Source organism: Catharus ustulatus, chromosome 1, assembly GCF_009819885.2.
Source record: "Catharus ustulatus isolate bCatUst1 chromosome 1, bCatUst1.pri.v2, whole genome shotgun sequence".
In the NCBI taxonomy this organism is placed as follows: Eukaryota; Metazoa; Chordata; class Aves; order Passeriformes; family Turdidae; genus Catharus; species Catharus ustulatus.
Window position 1 is genome coordinate 48,243,234 of NC_046221.1, and position 21,189 is coordinate 48,264,422.

Consider the following 21,189-nt stretch of genomic DNA (forward strand, 5'->3'; position numbering starts at 1 on the left):
GCGGCTTATATACGGACAAAGAACAAAAAGTTGCTGTTTTAGTTTGGAGGACAGGTGTCTGCTGAGAAAGGTAGGAACTTCTCTTTGAAATGGAGGCTGTAAACCCCCTCCCTCCAAATTATTCTAATTTTGAGATCAAGGGACTTTCAGGCAGACATATGGGAATTAGGAATAACAGTTCTTTTCTAGGGAAAAAATAGTAGTTTTAATTAAAAATTAAAACAGTACTGCAAAGAAACAAACTCCAAACCCTGACAAAGTCAGAGTACAACCTGACACCCCGTCAGTCAGGGTGTTGGTAGCAGTCCAATTAAATGATGGTTGCGGTCGTCTTGCAGTGACAGATGTGATTCAGTTGAAGCAGTGCTCCTGTAGAAGGTGCAGTTTCCCTCCAGAGGTCCAGTGGTGATGTGGAGAAATGTGGTTTTCCTCTGGAGTCCAGTGGAGAAAGGGACTCCCTTAGTGTCCCAAAACCTCTGTTTTTGTCTTGGTAAGAAATGTTGGGCTCTTCCCCCTGGCTGGAGCAACTTCCAATGGGATGAAGTGATTTCATCAGTCCCACAGTGGGACTCAATGGACCATTAGCAGAAAATGACTTTCTGGAGGAAGGATGGGTTGTGAAAAGATACAGAACACTGCCCCACCTGGTTTCAATGGCCCATTAGCAGAATATCTCTTCCAGAGGTAAGGATCGCTTCCCCCACCCTCAACAAATGGTGATAGAACTACCTTTTATCACATTCTGTATTGCAACCCAAGAGAGTTGCTGACACCTGGAAGTGCAGCTTATAATCAGGTGCGGCTTATAATCGTGAAATTACTGTACATACATAGGCATATATGCATGTATGTGTGCATGCATGCATGCAAAATGAAAAGAATGACTATTTCAGAGTTGAAAAACAATAGTTTAATTAAACACAAGCCGCACTGAGTATAAGCCGCATCTCTGGGTGTTGGCAAATATTTCGTTCTTTGTCCATAAATAAACCGCACCTGAATATAAGCCGCTCTGTCGTTCACAGCGAGGACCCGCGTGCAACAAAGTTGCCAAATACTAACAGAACCGCAGCATGGTGGGGGGTTTACTGGCTCGACTAAGGCTGTGCAGACTCGGCCCGCTAGGGGCTGCTGACGGGGCCAGGTGGCCCAGCTCGGTGGTGCTGCTCGGGGCTGGCAGCCGCCTCTGGGTTTACTCGCCCTGGCCCCGCTCACACCGCGGCGCCGGTGGGGCACGGAGCACCCCCTGCTCCCGCCACGGTGGTGGAGGGCGGGGGCAGAGCCCCCCCCTCCTCCCCGAGCCACGGCAATGGCGGTGCGGTCTCCCCTCCTCCTCCCCGAGCCGTGGCAATGGCGGCGTGGGGCCCCCGTCGGCTCCCCGAGCCACGGCAATGGCGGCATGGGCTCCCCTCCTCCTCCCCGAGCCACGGCAATGGTGGCACGGGGCCCCCATCGGCTCCCCGAGCCGTGGCAATGGCGGCGCGTCTCCCCCCCTCCTCCCCGAGCCATGGCAATGTTGGCGCAGGGCCCCCGCCGGCTCCCCGGGCCGCGGCAATGGCGGCGCGGGGCCCTCCCGTCTCTCCCCCGGGCTGTGGTAGAGGAGGGAAGAAGAGAACTCTCCTGCCTCTCTCCCCGTCCCCCGTTCTGCCTGCAGGGTGCCAGGGCAACAGAGTAACACTTTGTAACAATCGCGATATGCCGGCTTTTACTGGCAGGTGCTTGACTCAGCGCCCTGGCTGGCACGTCTGGGGTTGTAAATGTCAGAAAATTATTCACATATTAGCCGCCCCGAAGTATTAGCCGCACTTCCGGGTTTCCACCAAAATTTTTGTCAAATTGCTGCGGCTTGTATTCGTGAAATTACTGTATTTTAATTCAGACTCCTTTTAAGATTTTATCTGTTTCCTGAATTGGGGTGGGTACCTACAGAACATTATTGATAGGTTTGAGCCTGGCATCTGCAGGCTTGACATCTCTAATGGGATAATTAAGAGAAACTATTCAAAAGCAGAATTAGGACACACATGGATTCTTTAGACAGAAGAGGGATGAGTTAGCCTGGGTCCTTTGGATGTATCAATGGACAGAGATCCTACGAAGATCCAACAAGATCCCTCACAAGGAGACTGCTGAAGAAGCTAAGCAGCCCTGGGTTTTTAGAGATGCTCTTCTCATCAGCAAATAAGTAACTAGTGTATGGTTGTCTCTATAGTCATAAAGGATTGCCAGCATATTCTGCAAAGATCTCAGTTTTTCAAAGTGCTTAGAAAGGATCTAGAAAAGGGGTGAAGAGGCACAGGAGCTTTGGTGCTGGTAACCTTATCTCTGTAGCATAGTAAAGTAAGAGGACAGCCTGTGAGGAGCTGCAGAAGGTTGTCAGGGCAATGAACAACAGATGAGAAAGCAAGTTAACGTGGATGGAAATAAATGGATGCATATAAGACAAAACAGTCCTAGCTTTACAAATACAATACTGGGCTCTAAGTTGACAATAACTGAATGGCAATTATTTCCGAGTGTTACAAAAGATATTTCTGTGGCATGATCAACTCAACCTTCAGCAGTTCTCCAGAGGGAAAATTGAACTCTGAGTTTGTTAGGAAAGGGGCAAGATACAAACCAAAATGCCCTGTTTTCCCTCTGAGTCAGACAGACTGCTTATTCCTGCTCTTCTGGGGGCTAAACTAGAACTATGGACCCTGGTCTATATTTTTCACACTTCCCAAGTTGTCTCTTAGTAGCTGCTATTAGACTTAGTAGCTGCTATTAGAAGATTATTGACTAGAAGGGTTCTTGGTATGATCTAAGATCACCGCTTCCATGTGCTAAAAATGCAAGAAGAAGAACATTAAATATCATAATTCAAACAAAAAAAATGCTCTCAAGGACTGAATTTTCAAAGTAAAATTTCAAAGTGAAATTTCTGAATAATTCTTTCTGCACTTTCTGAAAGGCAAAGCAAAATATGCACTCATTTAACTCCCACAGTCTTAACACCACACTCTGTCACAAGGTTGTTCTCCAGGGGAAGAGGTTGATGGAATCACTTCTACCTCAGGAGAGGCTACTTGCTCTCCCACCACTCTAAACACTGCTGAAGATCCTGCTCTCTTCTGTGTGAGACCAAAAATGAGTGTCCTGTGGTGGGGTAACTGGAGTAACTGGGGGATACCAGCCTGGTAATGTGCACTTCAGCTACTCCCTTTGCAACTCCAGCACTCCCCACATGAAACTCAGTGGCTGCTGGGACTTAACCCTACAGTACTTAATCTCAGTTACTGTTTTGTCAAGCTGCTAGAGTGCCCATGGGGAATGCAAGCAAGAAAAGGGAAACAGGGTGCTTTTTTTTTTTTTTTTTGTTGCATTTCATCTAAACATGAACAAAGTGTTACCAAGGAAAAACATCAGAACCTGATGGCTTTTTTCTTGGCTTTGTTCCCAAAGCCTGGGAGAGCTTAATCAGGCCTTACAGGCTTTTGCCAGGTCTCTTTGATAGTTTCACATTTTCCTACCTTGTGAAGAAATGAATGAATGGCTGAGTGAATGAGTGAATGAATGACTGTTGTCATCTTAGTGCAGCATCAGGAGGATCACATTAAGGCCAAAGGGCATGTTCCAGAGTGGGCTTGTGTAGGAAGGAAACCACCACTCATGAGTCATTTGTGACATTTCTTCCAGTGCATTTTATTCTATCATGAGGAGCATGAGGACGTTCCTTGCCCATTGCAGTGGGGTTGGATTAGATGACCTTTAAAGGTCCCTTGAAACCCAAACTATTCTATGATTGTATCTGCAGCGGTACACACACCTGAACTTTCCTATTCAGAGCTTTTCATAAAGGAGAAACTGAACTGTTGGTAGAGAACTTTTCCTGCAAATGGTTGTGTGCTGAGCTTAAGTCCCTTACTTCCATTTGGGTATTTGTACACTACTTAGATAATTTCCAGCACTTCTTTTTTTCATATTTTGTAATGAACAGAAAAAGTAACAAGCAGCCACTTAGTACAAAAGTACAGCTTTTGCAATCAGAAAATTCACTGTGGTGGAAAGTAGCATATGAAAAGATTTGGCTTTGCTTTGTCACAGAATCAGTATATCCTGAGTTGGAAGGATCCCACAACAATCATCAAATTCTAACTCCAAGTCCTGAACAGGATAAGAATGTGCCTGAGAACATTGTCCAAATGCTTCTTGAACTCTGTCAGGCTTGGTGCTGTGACTACTTCTTTGGGGAGCCTGTTCTGGTTCCCAATTGCCTCTGGTTGAAGAACCCTTCCCTGCTATCCAACCTGAACCTCTCCTGACACAGCCTCATTCCCTCAGGTCATGTCACTGGTCACCACAGAGAAGAGACCAGACCTGCCCCCTCTACTCCTCTGCTTCATCTTGTGAGGAAATTGTAGGCTGCAGTGAGGTCTAAGATTTAAGATTTAAATCCTCGAGACTAGCCATGTGTTTTAACATTGTTCTTGACTTTAGGCTCATAGGACCTTGATTTTAATATTGGTGGGGCAAAGCTCACTTTTGCTGTGTGTTTGTGAAAAGTCTGGAACAGAGAAATGTGGGCCCATGATTATGGCTCCTTGCTGCAAGGAGAATGCAGGTGACTCTGTCTAACAGGAAAAGTTTTCAGTAAGATTATTTTTTTGACAGGTATTTACTGTAGTTTATAAAATATACCATGTACCTCTAGCACACTAGTCATTTTGAAAATACTAAAAAATTAAGCCCTCTTATTACTTTTGCATAGCATAAATAGTCCACTTTTCATCTCTCATTTTATTTAATATATTTAATGAAAACCTGTGAGGTCACTGAGATTACAGAAATAGATTTGGCTACATTATCTTATTTAGTTGGACACCTCTCACTTACATGTAGGCTTCTCTACACATGGAATAGTAAGTTATTTGCACTCTGAAGAAGTGGTATTACTGGCTCAGGACTGCATAAAGTTTGCATTTCCAAAATTGTATGCCATATTCTACTCTCTATCTTAAGAATCTTAATCTTCTATGGACGTATAAAGACGAAGTTGGTGGGAATTCTTTTACAACAAAGAAAATATGTTAAGAATTTTCTTTCTCTTCCCAAGTACAATTTAGAATTTTCTGTCCTTATTGGCTTTTGAGAATTACTGTTTTGATTTTTTGTTGTTGTTGTGGTTTTTTTTTTTTGCTTTCTTTTTAATAATTATTTCAATAATTATTGATTTTAGAAATTCTTGTGCTATGCTCCATTGATGTGGAATCTATCAGAGAATGGAATCCCAGCCCAGGCAACAACAGTGCTTGGTCTACTAAATATTGAATATCCAAAGATAACATAGTTAGTAGTACATTTCTTGGGAAGGATATACAGTAATTTCACGACCATAAGGAGCACTGGACTATAAGGCGCACCCCCCGGGAGTTGGCATAATTTGCAACTTTGTAGAACGTATAAGGCGCACCGGCCTATAGGGCGCACATTTTCTTTGCTGTGAAGATCTGTGCCGCGCGCAACAAAGTAACGAATTAGTAACGGAAACCTGCGATCGTGGAGTTTACTGGCAGGTGCACAATTTGGAAACATTTTTCACAGATTGGAGTAGGCTTTCAAAGGCAGCCCCAGGCGCCCTCCCCGTGCAGTGGGCCCTGGCACTCCTACCCGCCCCTGGTGCCGGCAGGCGTGTCTCAGCACATCTGTGGGGCTGCCTTCCCCTTGCGGCTTGGTGCTGCTGCGGTGCTGTTCCCCCTCGCGGCTCCACGGAGCTGCCGTGCCGTTCCCTCGCTCGGCTCGGTGCTCCTGCCGTGCCACCTGTCCCTCACTCGGCTCGGCACCGCCGCCATGTCGCCCGTCCCTCGCTCGGCTCAGCACTCCTGCCGTGCTGTTCCCCCTTGCGGCTCCGTTGTGCCGCCATGATGTTCCCCCTCGCGGCTCTGCAGAGGGGGCCTGCCGCCCGTCCCTCACTCGGCTCGGCGGCACCGCCACCCTGCCGCCCATCCCTCGCTCAGCTTGGCGGCACTGCTGCTTCTCGCCCCTTTCCCACGGCATGGACTGCGCTGCCACCGCTTTCTCACGGCTGCAGGGGCTGCACCACCTCTTTCCCGTGGCCAGCGGCACCCGGCGGCTCTTCCCTCCCCCCACGGCTGGCAGCGCCGGGCGGCACTTTGCTCCTTCGCTCCCCCTGCGGCCAGCAGCTTCTCGTTCCCCCTGTGCCGGGGCCAGCAGCAGCTCCCTCCCTCCCCGCGCAGCTCCTGCCAGCCATGGCCGCCCACTCCCGCCCCCCCATGCGACTTGGCGCTCCCGTGGCACCGCCCCCCATTGCAGCTCACACTTCTGGGGTGGCAAATGTCGCAACTTTGTACATCATATAAGGCGCACTGGACTATAAGGCGCACTTTCAGGTGTGGGGGAAAATTTTAGTCAAAAGGGTGCGCCTTATAGTAATGAAATTCTGTAAAATACTATGGCTGAGGATTGCAGCCAATTTCAACTATTACATAGGCTTGCAAAGGAAGTTAGAGGGAGGTTGAGATTTCCAGTATTCTGGCTACTCTAGTGACACCCTGCAGATCTATATGTACCTCTGTACTTTGTTTGCCTCTGGACACCCCTAGTATGAGGTACCCAATACCATTTTGATGTCCTGTTGCAAGACTGACTGGGGGGACCTTTTTGTGAGGCCCCAGTGGGGCACTATAACTTTCAGTCCATCCTTGCATGCTCTATGGCAAGCTGTCAGAGGCAAGGGATAATACATGGATGGAGGGGGATGGGATGTAAAGATAATAAGTACAGTAATTTCACGACCATAAGGCGCACTGGACTATAAGGCGCACCCCCCCGGAGTTGGCAAAATTCGCAACTTTGTAGATCAGATAAGGAGCACCGGACTATAAGGCACACTTTTTTTTTTCAGCGAGGCTCCACCCCCAGCTCACCCCACGCGGTTGCTGACCGAGGCCCCGCCTCAACCCAGCAGCCGTTGGCCCTTGGGCCCGCCTCCACCCGGCAGGGGCGGTGCTGCGAGCCACCGGGCCCCCCTGGACCCGGCAGTCATGGGCCCCCGGGACTGCCTGGACCCGGAAAGGTGGGTGCCGTGGGCCCCCTGGCCCGCGTTCAACTGGCAGCCATGGGCTCCCGGGACTGCCTAGACCCGAGAGGGGCGGTGCCGTGGGCCCCCTGGCCCGCCTCCACCTGGCAGGGGCGGTGCCACGGGCCTCCGGGCCCACCCCCAGCCGGCTGCCGTGCCACTTCCGGCTCCCCCCACGGCTCACAGCTCACACTTCCGGTTTGGCAAATTTCTCAACTTTGGTCATCAGATAAAGCGCACCGGACTATAAGGCGCACTTCCGGGTTCGAGGGAAAATTTTAGTCAAAAGAGTGCGCCTTATAGTCGTGAAATTACTGTATATTTTCCTGAAGAAATTTCTTTCACCTTCACCTGAATAATCTAGACCTGGCTTCTGTCAGGGACTGGCTATGAGAGACAGTTTGAGGATATAATCAAGTCTTAACTTTTCTTTTGGCCCTTCTCACTGCTTCTGAGTCTCTTGGTAGAGTGTTCCAGCACTAAACCAGAAGGTGTATTTCATGAGGCTGGAAGTACAGGTTCATCTCAGTGCTCATTTAGATGCTAGCTTTGTATTTGAAGCAAAGGCAGAGGTTTGGAAGCAGTGACAAATAGCCACCAGCAACAGTACCATTCTGTATCACCACAATGCCACCTTTGATTACTTCTGGTTATGCCTAAGAAAAGGTCTCTATCTCTCCATCCTTTCTTTGAGTTGACTCTTCTTTCAAAGGTCTTAGCAGATACATTTGACATCTCTTGAATGTCTGGTGTATACTGCTGTGTTCAGTAGCACCTGAAATTTCAAATACTCTTATTACCTTGGTAAATATAATTTTCTATTTATTTAAGAAACTTTAAATGAACAGTCTTGTTGTGTTGTCATAAACAGTTTTTCAGTCAAACATCAGTTACCCAGATTTTCACATTGATGATTTTATAAGTAATATTTCTCTGGAACAAAATGATAAACCTCTTAGGACATATAGGACAGGAATAATAATTTTTTTACTATTTAATTTTGAAGGCATAAGATGAAGATCATGGATGATTTTGCTGGTGTGAGAAAATTGGGTACAAGAGCATGTAATTTCGCCACTGAACAACATCATTCATGACAGCCTTCATAACCATGAGAGGTGAAAATTCTCCAGCTGCCAGGCTTGGCAAGCACATTGAGTATCAGCTCAAGATTCAATGGCAGCCCTAAGTGTATGCCATTTTGAATTACAAGGTTCTTACGAACCTTGCAGAGCAAATCTTCTTCCCTGTACATGGAACACAAGACATTTGGGAAGGTAAAATTCAGTTCCAGTGGTGTGCAAGGGGCAAAAATAGCACTGGGAGGAGTTGATGCCTGTGTTTCTGCCGCTAATTGTTCAGTGAATATGGATGCTTTGCCTCCTCCATATGTGAACTGTACGTTACTAGCACAACTCACCCTCATGGTCTCTTCACTCTGCTGTGTTGGGCAGTCTTCATATGGCCCCTGTGCATCCTCTGGGTAATGTAAGTGCTATGACTCAGCTGCAAATAGGTTTGCTTGTACTTCCTTACAGAGGAAAGAGTTGGATTTCCACTGTTTAGAGCTAGACTTGATAAGCATGGGAGGTTTTGTATACATTTTCATGCTTCTGTGTTGACAAATGAAGACCAGAGTTACTCAACAGGAAGTTTAATTCTCTGGTAGCTTTCAGTGGCTCTACCATCACTACGATACGTGAAAATATATTTTATAATAGGTTTTTGTGTGATTCACAGTTCTTTTATTTTGGCTAACTGATTTCATGCCAAGGAAATACTGCTGAATGTACAAGTTATTTGTGGTGGTTTTTGTTTAGGGTTTTGGGTTTGACTCTTTTTTTTTGGCTAGAACTGGTATTTAGTGTTAGCATGCCTGGATACCTCCCTGAGGATTAATCTATCAAACACTAAATAAAACATGTCTTCTGAGTATTTTCTTTTGCCTAATGTTTATTTTCCATGCCAATAGAGAGGTTACATTTTTTAAACAGAAAGTGGAAGGAAAGAAAAAAAAAAGAAAAGACTTAATAGGAAAAGAAAGATGCTGAAGAAATGAGGGATGAGGAACCAGTCTATTGTGCACCAATCTATCACTTTCTCTTGGGAGAATAAGGAAATGACTTGTCTATAAAATTCTCATTAGACTAAAATAAGCACAACTTTCTTCTGGAATTTAATTAGGCAATGTAAAATTGAGTAATAAAGGGTTGTTTTTTAATGAACTCCTGATGACACTGAACTTTAGCAGTACTAAACTGTCTCTTACAGTCAATTTCCCTGTCTTCATGATACTGTTACATTGGGTGGGTATCTGGGGAAGAAGAAAGGGTCGTTTATCAGAGTTGTACTATTTGGAAAGACAAATGGTTTCCTGATCATCAGCTTGTACACATGCAAATAGAAAAATCTGTTATAAATTGCCTCTTTTGTTATTCTAGTCCAATTCTTGGTGAGGATGCTTGTTTTAGGATGAAATTGTTCTTTCAAATTAAATTGGCCGAAGGTTTGTTTATTATATTTGAAACAAAGGTGCCCAAGAATGGCATACACAATACTGAAACAAAGTAGCTAAATAATTATATTAGAAGTTATTTAACTATTTTAGCATCTTTCTTTTTTTTTTTTTTTTGTGCCAGAAGAACTAAATCTGGAGTATCATTTTGCCTGTAAGAGGTGACTAGAAGGTAATTAGCATTAGTTTCCATTGCGTATGCAACAATTGACCAACTTCAAAGTATTTAGTGGTTTGGTTAGATTCAGATAAGCAACTTTAGACTTGCATGTTTACCCAGCACTTATCTGAACTATTTGAAGGAGTTAATGGCAACAAAACCTACAACTAACTGAAAGTTAATATTTTACATTAATAAAACACCAGCTATTTTTAAAGAAAGGAGCAGGAAAGATTGAAAAATTAGGACACACTCCATGACTGATATGAATCATTTTAGATGGATGGAGAAAGTAAGTTGATGTACTAATGGTTCCAAAGGACTTTTGGGGAAAAAAGAAAAGCTTTAAAAGGTTTTCAGGATCTTCAAATATTTTCTGTCATACTCTGTTGTAGAAATTGACATCGAGGACTTTGCTGATGCCTTTGAACAAAAAATATTCATTGACTTCTACTTTCCAGCCAAATATGGTAGACCTTTAACCATGGATGAGCCAGAATGGCTTGACTGAGATGGCACATAGAATGAAGCAGGTTTCACTCAGATAAATTTAGCTGAGACTCAGAAATTTCCATGCTATGAGTTGGGGGACTGGGAAAGTCTGTCTATATGTTTTCAGGAGTCAGCTGAGAGATTTTAACATTGAACACGAGATTCAGAAAAACTAGCTGGTATGTGGGCTTTGTTTCTTTTTCCTTTTGAAGAGTGAGTAGTGGGTGTAGCTCTGGGGTGTCCAAAGAGCAGACTGGCACACCGGTTGTCAGAGACAGGTTAAAGTGTCACCCAGAGATTGTAAAACACTCATTTCTCACCCTTTTCAGTTTTGCCTGACATTCAGCCTTCCCCCATCTCTTCCCAAGGCTACTTGTTATACTGGCTAACTCTCCCCTTCCTTCATGAGGCTCCTTCTGCTAAGCATCTGCTGAAATCCAGCTCCCAACATGCTTCACACTGGTGTTGGATGGGTGCTGCTCTGTCTCCCTCATTCAACCCTCTGGCCCATGCCAAAGCTCGAGAGCAGTCTTAGTAGCTCCAGTGCTTCTGCAGTCTTTTCCATTCTGGTCCCCGTTTTTAAACTTCCCTTTAGGTGCCTGCAGACTCTTCTTACCATAGTTGCTTCTGCTTTCCACAGGAACAGTGGCTGGTGCTGCAGGGCAGAGGATTTTGTAGCATAGCTTGGATATGCACTTCAAGTAGGAGCAGTGCTGATTGCATGAGTGCACCACCTTCACTCTTTGTCGACTAGACTAGTCCTTGAGCTGAAAATTTTACTTTAGTATGCACATCTGTACATGCAGATTAGCCCAAGGTCATTAGCTTTCTTATAGAGGAAACATTTTACACTAAAGAGCATAATTGCTGAGCAAATATGTAAGGCATTCTGCAATTGCTGTTTTCCAACCTAGCCCTTGATTCTTGATTCTGGCGAAATACACACACAGGTATTTAACAGCACAGCTCATTCCATGTTGAGTGTCCTGCACACTTGTAAACTATTTCTCAGAATGGGAACAGTATGACCTGGGCTTCAGCAACTTGGGGATGTTAAACACATTGAATAGACTCTGCATTTATCAGGGTTTTCAGTGAGCAGTAAGTAAGACTATGCTGCAAGATTAACTCAGTGTTTTTCAGAATGGAATTTCAAAATGCATAAGAGGAGTATAGGGCTTCATGCTCCTCTTTTGATGTGTTGACCTGCATATATGAGAGAACTGTATTTAATGCATTGAGAATCTGAACATTTCTTTATTATTCAAAATAATTTCATAGAGGCTTTGCTACTTAAAAATATGAGACTCAGTTGCATACTTTGTGCCTTTCAATGTTTGTCAAAGACGAAATTATCAGAGCAAACTTGGAGATTATTGATCATCTCTTTTCAAGATACACCTGTTTCAGCTTAGGTAAGTGAAATGGCCACATCATCTACAAATTTCTCCCATGTTGCTCCGTATTTAGTCTGGAAAAAGGATTTCTGATTATTGCAAATCCTGAAGCACAAGTCTTCTGTTGTTTAAGAACTTAAATGGAAGCGGTTAACACATTTGCAAATGATCTTTATATATCATGGTTCCTTAAAATTTTTTGTTGAATTCAAAACGATTTTAAGAGATTTAAAGTTCCTGAGTACCTCAGAGATGTGGAGTTTTCTTTTACAGTGGGCTCAAAGATTTACTGCTGTAGGGCTGATAAATTGCCTTTATTTTCGGAGGGACATAAAACTTATTCCAAAACAGGACAGTGCACCCTGCATAGGAGATAAAGACTTAGAGGAGTTGCTGAGGTAGAGTGTGGAAACAGAATGGTGCTGTGGGCAGTGTTTAACTAACTGTAGTTTTGTGATTCTGTAGCTCTATGCACACGTCTGTGTTTCAAAGTCTTTGGCAAGACTTCTGTTTGTTTTGTGGGCTCTTTGATTGAGCTAATTTTGAATAAAATAAACTAGGAAAAAAAAATAAAAGCAATAAATGGAAAACGGGCATTTTTTTCCCACAAAAATGGGGTATGTGTTATTTCCAAAATTTTTCTCAGAACCACTCTAAGTCTCCAAAGAATTATTTTTTAGTTGAAACAATTTTGCATTAATAAATTAACTATTTTTAAACAAATATTGTATTTCTACTTTATAAGTATTTTCTGGTTTTGCTTCTCTGGTGAGTTATTTATTATTTTTTTGTGTGTTCTTTTTTTGGTTTTCCTTTTTTTTTTTTTTTTCTGTAAAATACCAGAAAATGGCAAAAGAGAATACCAAAAAGGAAGGGAAACTAGTAGGAACATGTAATCAAAAATGTGAAAATTGGTGTTTGTTATGTTGTTTGCTTTTTTCCAAATGGCTTCATGAAAATTCATCTTGCACAAAAGAAATTTGGTTTGATACAGCGCATGGGAAAACAAACCTGTTTTCTGTTAATAAAGCTGTCATATTGCACACAAAGATCAATAAAACCAAACGCTATGAGAGTCCAGAATATCTCCCCATGGAAATTCACCCCACACATGACAACTTGATGGCTTTTAGTTCATGTGGATGGTGATCCCTCCTGTCATGAATATGAAAAGGCATAAAGGAGAGGTAGCTCTGCCAGTGTCAGCTCATCCATGCTGAGCAGTGCTTGCTGAAGAGTTCTCCTAAGGGCTTTGGTTAATGGATGAAGATAGCATAGGCAAGCTATTTGATGAATGCTGCCAGCTCTTCTTTAACCTTATTTCCTCCCTCTCCCCATTCAGTGCTTGAGTAACTGAGTACTTCCTGAATGGACTGCAGAGTAAGCACTGACATCCATTTTTAAGTAAATTGTCACTGATTTTGGTTTGTCTTGACCAGTCAGAGTTAGTAAGGAGTTTGGTCAGTTGGGCATCAGCAGCAGTTGTCTGGGGCAGTGCTGCCTGTCCTCCCAGGACATGATCCTTCTTTTTCATCCCAGCTCTCAGCTCTACCTCTTCTGTTAAACCAGGGGTGAGGGTGGGTTGTATTCAAGATGCTGCCCTGTGATCCTCAGCAGCAGCCTCACCCAAGATTTTTTTCAGCTGAATTGATGGGCTTCTCTCTCATCCTGTAGATTGCAGTTTTGGAGGAAATATATACAACAACTCCATGAAATGGCACCTCCCCAGCAATCCCTGTGTTACATACCAGTGCCAGGTAAGGATGCCATTAAAATAGTACTAATTGAGTTGTAAGCTTTTCCCAGGAAATCCTGAGCCTTCATTTATCCAATGTAAATAACCTGACATATTTTATGCCCAAGGCACAATATGGACTTTGCATTTAAAGTAATTTAAATCCACTCAGATGCAGCCACCTATAACCAAATATTCAGAAGTATAGGTTTTAAATGACTTGAGTACCCCAACACCAAAACTTTGCTGAAGGAGAGGTACACGGCCATGTCATTTCGTGTTGTCTTGACCTTGAAGTAATTCCTCTTTTCTTCAGCATTTCAAGCCTTTTGTGAGATACAAATTATTTTAGGAATTGGACACTTTGGTGTCCATGGGTTTTACCTTTCTTCAAGAAAAACTCACAACCAAATATTTTTTCCTGGGCTCCTGCACAGCGGTATTTTTGGTAGCTTGGCTATCTGCAACCATAACATTTTCAGGATTGTTACTTGTCAGGCTCAAAACAAGTAATTATGTAGGTGATTTTAGCTCATGTCTGTAAATAGGTCTGCCATTTTTGCTGACAATTTGATCTGATTTTAATAGTGACACTCAGGCAGCTACTAAGAATGGCAGCTGGAAAGAGGAGATTATAGAGTGTGAAGAGTTTCTACTAAGAGAAGAGAGTTTCAAGGGGTTTTTTTCTCTTTTTCTATAATACTTCTGCTCTGTGAAATCAACTAATTTTTGAAAATAGGTACACTGAGATGACTGAAGCTGGGCCAGTATTCTGTATCCTTGCATTTAATGAAAAGAAGCTCACTACATGAATTTACATATATTGCATGAAATGGTCAGATCTTTATTGCCTGTTTCAGTGTCTTAATGCAAAACTGGGTGACCCTGTTTACCCTAGATCCATTTAAAAAACAATCTTGCCTTGCCTCGAACAGCTGTAAGCAGAAAAAAAATGGTAGCCGCCTTTACGCGTAGACCCTCACACCCAGTTTGTTCAGGACTCTTGACTTCTCGAATAAATACAGGAAATGTTAATTCACTAATACTTATCAGGCAAAATATCAAAGATAAATGTCTGCCCTCTACAGAACAAGATGCTTTTATCTGCTTTCTAAGTCTGTTTTCCTCCAGTAGGAGGAGAATGCCTTGTGTCTGGTCTGTTTTCACCAGAGCTGCATGGCAGATTATGGAGGTTAAGGATTCCTGATAAAGCAGGATTCCTTTCCCTAAGAGGATGATTGTTTGTTTTTTTTTTTACCTGATGCGTTTTAAGGCAAATCCTGTGTCTGGAGTTTGCAGGGGGGCGGGCTGAAGTGGTCTTTTTACTGTCTACTAACCTGAATCCTGATACCAGGCAACAGTACAGAAAGAAATGAAGTTTTGAAACCCAGTGCTTTGCAGCATGTGTTGGGCTTTAATTCTACTGAGAGTAATTGTGAATTTTTACTTGTTAAAACAACACTAACAATGAATGTGTCTAATCTGCTTCTTTTCCAGGAAGGAGTGATAGTAGAATCAGAAGTACAGTGTATTGTTCATTGCAAAAACCCTTCCAAACTCAGGGGAATGTGTTGTCCTGTATGTCCAGGTGAGATTTCATGGTCAAGATGCTGTTCTACATGTGCAACTGTATTTCTAATGATGCCCATCATCACCTGGGAGGCTGCCTCTAACTTCTCTGTTATACTTGACAAATTACTAAAAATGTAGGCTGGTGACTCACAATGCACAAAATGGCACAAGATGTTTTAGTAGAGGACATGCAGACCTGGGGATGCATAGGCAATATCCTGTGCTAATATTCACGGGTGTGTTAATGTAATTTTTTCAAAGGTCTATAAGGTGGGTTTGCATGATTGATGACCATGATTTTGTTAGGAGGGGAAGGATATGAGTACTTGTAAAAAAGGGGATTAACTTTTTGAAGGAGAGTTAGAATGGGTGTCCATTGTGAAGCACAGTGGCAAATTACCATGATTTTTTAGGTTAATTTGATTTTATCAGAGATTTTGAAGGTAAGCACTGCTCCAGTTGTGATACAATGGGTTTATTATATTTTGATTAGTTGTAATATCGGCTAACACCTAATATAAACTCAGGGACTAAGAATGAATTATTAAAAAGCAAACAGCCTAAAAACACTGTTTTTAAGGCACTTCTAAAAGGAGACTTAGCCTACCTTCGACTTCATTTTTGCAAATTTATCTGTTGTAGATGGATGTTTTCTTCCCCACCCCCCTCCACACCCCTGCTTGCCCTCAAAAGACATTTATGTTTTCTCTAGGATTTGTTCAGGATTTTAAAGTGATTTGTTTTCTTCTGAAGCGATGTCTCTCTTCAACTACCTGAAAGGAGGCTGTAGCAAAGTGAGGATTGGTTTCTTCTCCCAGGCAACCAGTCACAGGACATGAGGACACAAGCATGTCCTCCAGCAGCACCGGTGGAGGTTCAGTCTCCCCTGATGACATCAGGAGGAATTCAGCATGGCAGCCCCGTAATGGGCTGCCCAGGGTGTTAGAGTCACTATCCCTGAAGGTGTTCAGGAAATGACTGGATGTGGCAGTTAGTGCCATGGTCTACTTGATTAGATAGTAATCAGTCAGAGGTTGGACTTGATATCTTGGAAGTCTTTTCCAACTGAAATAATTCCAGAATTCTGTATTGGAGTGTATGGTATGATTTACTTTTCATATTGTTGTACAGCGAGGTGTTCTATCTTGAACTAAACTTATTCAAATGCTGTTTTCCAGGTTGTGTATTTGAAGGGAGACTTTACAATGATGGAGAAGAATTCAGGCCTGAAGGAAATAAATGTACTAAGTGCTCTTGTATTGTAAGTATTTGCCTTTTGGCATTGTATCTTCCTGTACGAACTTCAAAAGGCACATTATTGCCATAACAAAACAAAAAATATAAGGAATCCAACACTATTATGCTTTCTTCTCTTGGAATTCAGGTCTCTGTTGAAGAATTTATAGCATTAATACATTGTATCACTCACATTGTGAGTTTATAATCTTTTCTGTGACCTTACACTGTATGCAGATGGAGCAGGTTATTTGGGAGGGGGCTGATGTGTTGAATTAGTGGAGCCTTTTTTGTGATAGGATCATGCAGGAGGAGACAGAAATTTTTTTGGCCTTCATCTGTTGATCAGCATTTATTAGATACTTCCTTAAGCCAAACTTCTCCAAGGATTCCTTTCAGCTATATGCAACAAGGGCCTTTGCTCTGAATTACTGAGTGAAAGAATGAGGGTTGCCTTCTGAGGCTGTCCCAGGTGGATTTTTGGCTTGATGATTGATGGTATATCCTGGATTTTATTCTTGACTAGCAACGATATAGAGAGGAAGTAATAATTGCATCCTTTGAGTAAATGAGTGCAGGCTTCTTTTTCACTTCCATTAAGTTAAAAGATAATGCTGTATGAGTTGGGGCAGATAACTTTGGCTTCCTTCCTGTAATCTGTGAGATGAGTAAAACACAAAGTTCAAATCAGTGCTTTTGTTGCAATTTGTGGGCCAGCAGAATATGTAAAGCTTTACATTTCAGTAGAATGCCAAGAAATTAGTCAGTACCAGATACAGTTCTCCTGCATCATTAAAATAAAATTTTACAAGGAGGAGAGAAAGATAGACTTCAAAAATTAATGTATCTTTACACATATACACACATTTAATGAAGTCGCTGCAGAATACTTGAACTGTTCTGTGGGGAAAAAAACCCTGGTAATCTGCAAAATTAATTTACACTAAGTCATCACTGCTCCTGCAGAGATTAGGATGCTCAGGTAATTAAAAAAGTTTTAATCCTTTAATAATGAAAACATGCCATCATACATGTCACAGGACATATGCCCTGGGCTCCTGTTCTGCTGAATGCCTTCAGTCCCAGGCTGATAATTCCCTCTGCAGTTGGTGAGTTCCCCTCTCACTTCAGCTTCAACTGTAAAGCAGTATCTTTTCACACTTGCTTTCCTTAGTTCATGTTCCTCAGGGGAAGGCAGTTCTGTAGAGTTGAGAAGTCTGTGGAGACGTGCTTGAGTCTTTTTGGGTTCTTCTTTGCTCTTTCATAAGTACTGTACAGTTATTACCTATTGCCCAGTTATTGGTGTGCCAACATCTCCTTGATCAACTTTCCTTTGTTCTCTGACTATCAAAAGCTTCTGTGCTGAGAAGAGCATTTGAGATGGGAGACATCTGGGGAGAGCAGTGTAAAGAAATAAAGGAATAAAGGGTCACACTTGAAGGTCTAACCTTGAAAGTTACCAGTCTCAGCTGTGTTAGAGGAGGAAATGCAACTATTGAGAGCAAGATGTTTAAGGCCTCTTAACCATCCCTTCCAAGAATGACAGCATGATTGTTTTGGATGTTAATGACTTCTCTATAAAATGTCCAGCTGTCATTCTGAATCTTCCTGACAGCTAAAGAAATGTCATCTATGTGTAAGCCACTGCAGACCTCCCTTCCCTCTCTCTGCAGAGCCTTTTTTACCCTCCTACCAGTTTCCCCCAAAACTGGAGCCTATGTTAATTCCCGTGAGATTTAAATTTGAAGTAAATAGAGGGGGCATCCTCAGGTCTGTGACAGAAGTTTGCTGCCTGCTTTGCATCCATTCCCAAAAGGTAATGGTCTTCAGTGAATCTTTTATCTAAGCAGTTGGTGGACAATTTATCTTATTGGAAGATACCTATCTAGTCATGCAAAGTGATGGAAAAAGGCTTGTGTGTGATGTGGTATAATTTGTGCATGATTTAACAGATGGAGGGAAGCTCTTCAACCCAAGTCAGATTTCTTCTGCAGTTTTAGTCTTTTGTGGAAACTTGGCATAGGAAGCAGCACAAACTACTAAGGTATTGCTAAGATATTTTGGGGATGCATGTAAAAGGATTGCAGCTACTCTCACTTCAGGGTGAATTCGGGATTTTCTTGGGAGCAAGCTGTTTAACTGATGGATGATTCTGGACTCCACAGGCCATCACTTGTCTCAGGGGTAGCTCAAACTTGGGACTACAAGATGCCATTGAACAGGAAGAAAGTAAAGAGGGATGGCTGTGGTTTGTTTTCCTGTAGAGATGTAGGTTTGATCTGCACTCACTAAATGTATTAAAATGAGGAATTACTTAAATAAACTATTTTTATTGTTGCAAAACTCTGCACCCAGAAGTAAGTACACATCTTCAGATCTGGACTGTGGGAACACATTTTGGGTCAGCACTTTGGTAGTTCAGGTTTGTGGTATTATCAGCTCAAAATGGTGCCCACTAGATACTACTGAACTCTCATAGAATGTGAAATGACAGTTGTTTGTTTTTTCATTTTTAACACATTGTTTGTATAAATGAGGACAAAGCTGGGATCTTGGGAGTTGGAGGTCCCCATCTTGGTGGAGCAGGCTGGCCAGTGCCAGGGCTTCCTATGTGTTCCATGGCCCTGAAGGACAGAGAAAGCAACTGCATGACTACACCTGGGCAATTCATTCAGTCCTTACCTGCTGGGTGCTCAACTCATTATTATGGCCCCTGTTTAAAGCCACTTGCAGTGCCTAGGTATTGTCTACTGAACACCACACCTAACCGACCAAATTCATTTCGTGGAGGTCAGCAAAACAAGCCATTAACTAATAACTTCTGGGTTGTTACCAAGCCAGGCTGTGCTTGCAGCAGCAAGGCAGAGATGAAAGGCCCTGTATTCCATTACCACTTTCCTAAGTGAGCTGCTCCTTGGGGTGACTAAGATTTCTTGCTGAAAATGAGAATGTATCACCTCTCACTCAATGCATATTGCCTGTCAGGAGTGAATGAGCTGGCTTTTAATGACTCAGTTTCTCTGGGGAGAGGCATTTGTGTAGGGAAGGTGGATGGGATAATAGCGATCTCCTCACACCCCAGCGAAACCCAGTTGTCTTGCAGTAATTCATCTGTCTGGCCTGTTCCTGCTGTTTGTGATAGGCCAGTGGCCTGTTCTAGAGGAACCCTGGCTGTTTTCCCTACCATAAGCACCTACTTAAATGAAGGACTGGCTCCTTTAATCAAGTGTTATTTCTCAGATACTACTTTTATGAGGTCAAGAGTGTGTTTCTGCTTGCACAGTAAGGGCACTTGGCTTGCATGTTTCCTTTCCTAGTCTGCATTGAAATAGTCAGACTGTGATTATCGTAAATGTTTTCATTTTCTCCTTTGATGTAGCATGTTTGGGAAAAAAAAGTAGTGGAGGGGGAAGGAGACAGAGCCAGGGAGGGAGGAGAGGAGGTTTGGCAGGAAAGTGACCTTGCGTGAGAGCGGTAACCATGGAGAAGCTTATCTTTAGGTGGTAAGTATCCAAACTCATAAGTAGCCCCTTTTGACCCCTTTGAGCGCTGTTACCCAGACCATGGGAGCTGCATGTTCCGGCATGTGAGGCATGCGGCCGTGCGAGGCACCGACACGCTGGGAGCGTGCAGCCCTGCGGAGACGCCGCGGCCCAGGGCCGGTCTTGCTCCACACCCCTGCGGGGAGAAGGGAAGAGGATCTGCTTGGGAAATGGATGCTGGGTTATGACATTGCTAGGGTGGCTGAGAGCTGGGAGTGGGAAAGGTTGCACTGTCTGTCTGACCTGCAAAGAGATGTGTCCCGGGAACAACCATCAGCAGGGTGGTTATGTGTGTTTGGTCCCCAAACAGCACCATTTCACAAAAGCAATGCTGTCTCTTCTTAACTGCTCTTCCCCGAATGATTTGGAACAAACACACCCCAAATATCTGGAAGCAGAGTACAGGGATTGGAGGCTCTTGGAGAGCTGAGTCAAAAAGGAACCTCTGCTCAATCTCCTTCGCATCATCGGAGGATTTTAAATCACTGCTCAGAGAGCTTCAAGATGTGCCTAGCTACTGGTCTGCAGGTGCACTTGTGGGTGTGTGCGTGCAGGAAATGTCTTGTCACTTATATTCCTGACTGCTAAGATACAAATACTGAATAATAAATGTTTTGCACAAAGAGAAGGAAATCACATTGGCAAAATCTGTTTCTAAATCAATGAGTAACAGACAATTCAACTGTGGTAAGTAATGCGAAATTACATATGTAAGTGTTTTGGATGCTGAGGATGGAATTAATCTTGTCTAGTTACAGCTATTCAGAAGTAATGTGTCTGATCTGAACTACTTATCTGGGTTTCTCTTCATTTAATTCAGAGAAAGAGAGGTGGGATGGATTACTCTCCTCAGATGCTTATCTTCCTCCACTAACTAGAGGGGGAGCCTACCCAGCTCCTGGTCTCAGAGATGACTGAAGATAGCCAAGACCCATCCTGCTCCTGCAGGATCCACCCAGCTGGGTGATTAAGTACTCTGATACTGCTTTAAATGCTTGGCTTTAACCGGTATTGGGAGCTGCTGGAATACATTCCAACCACAATAGACAGTGGGGGAGGTAAGCCAGTTTATTGGGAAACTCTGGGGAACGAACAATTAAATGTATCCTCAGTGAAGGCTGAGGATAATTCAAATTCAAATTTTCATCCTTAGTGCAGTGCCAAATGCTGATCTTCCCAAATTTCCATGTACTTTGGCTGCTTTGATCCAGTTCCAAACTGCAGCAGACACTGTCTGCCCTTACTCTGAGGCTAAGAAACCGAGACAAGGAGTTGTAGTGAGGAGTGGAAAAGCAAAGAGCTGGTCTTTTGGTAGGAGCCCACATCTTCATAGATGTGACATTATTAAAGTGGTTGGTTTATGGGTGGATAAATGGAGACCAGGGAGTGCTCAGAAATGGTATGTGGTGGTTTGGTCACTGTGTCTCTCTGGGAACACCCCATAAATTTTTCTGCATATTTT

General features: G+C 43.2%; 1 protein-coding gene across 5 annotated transcripts in view; it reads left to right on the forward strand.

Annotated features, from left to right (window-relative positions):
- BMPER (BMP binding endothelial regulator) overlaps nucleotides 1–21,189 on the forward strand; it is a 165,918-nt gene that overhangs the window by 27,751 nt on the left and 116,978 nt on the right. For all 5 annotated transcript variants that reach the window (XM_033076524.1, XM_033076542.2, XM_033076516.2 and 2 more), the window contains 3 exons: nucleotides 13,317–13,399; nucleotides 14,875–14,965; nucleotides 16,128–16,210. In XM_033076524.1, coding sequence (XP_032932415.1) covers nucleotides 13,317–13,399; nucleotides 14,875–14,965; nucleotides 16,128–16,210 — 257 coding nt within the window. The remainder of the gene's footprint in view (nucleotides 1–13,316; nucleotides 13,400–14,874; nucleotides 14,966–16,127; nucleotides 16,211–21,189) is intronic.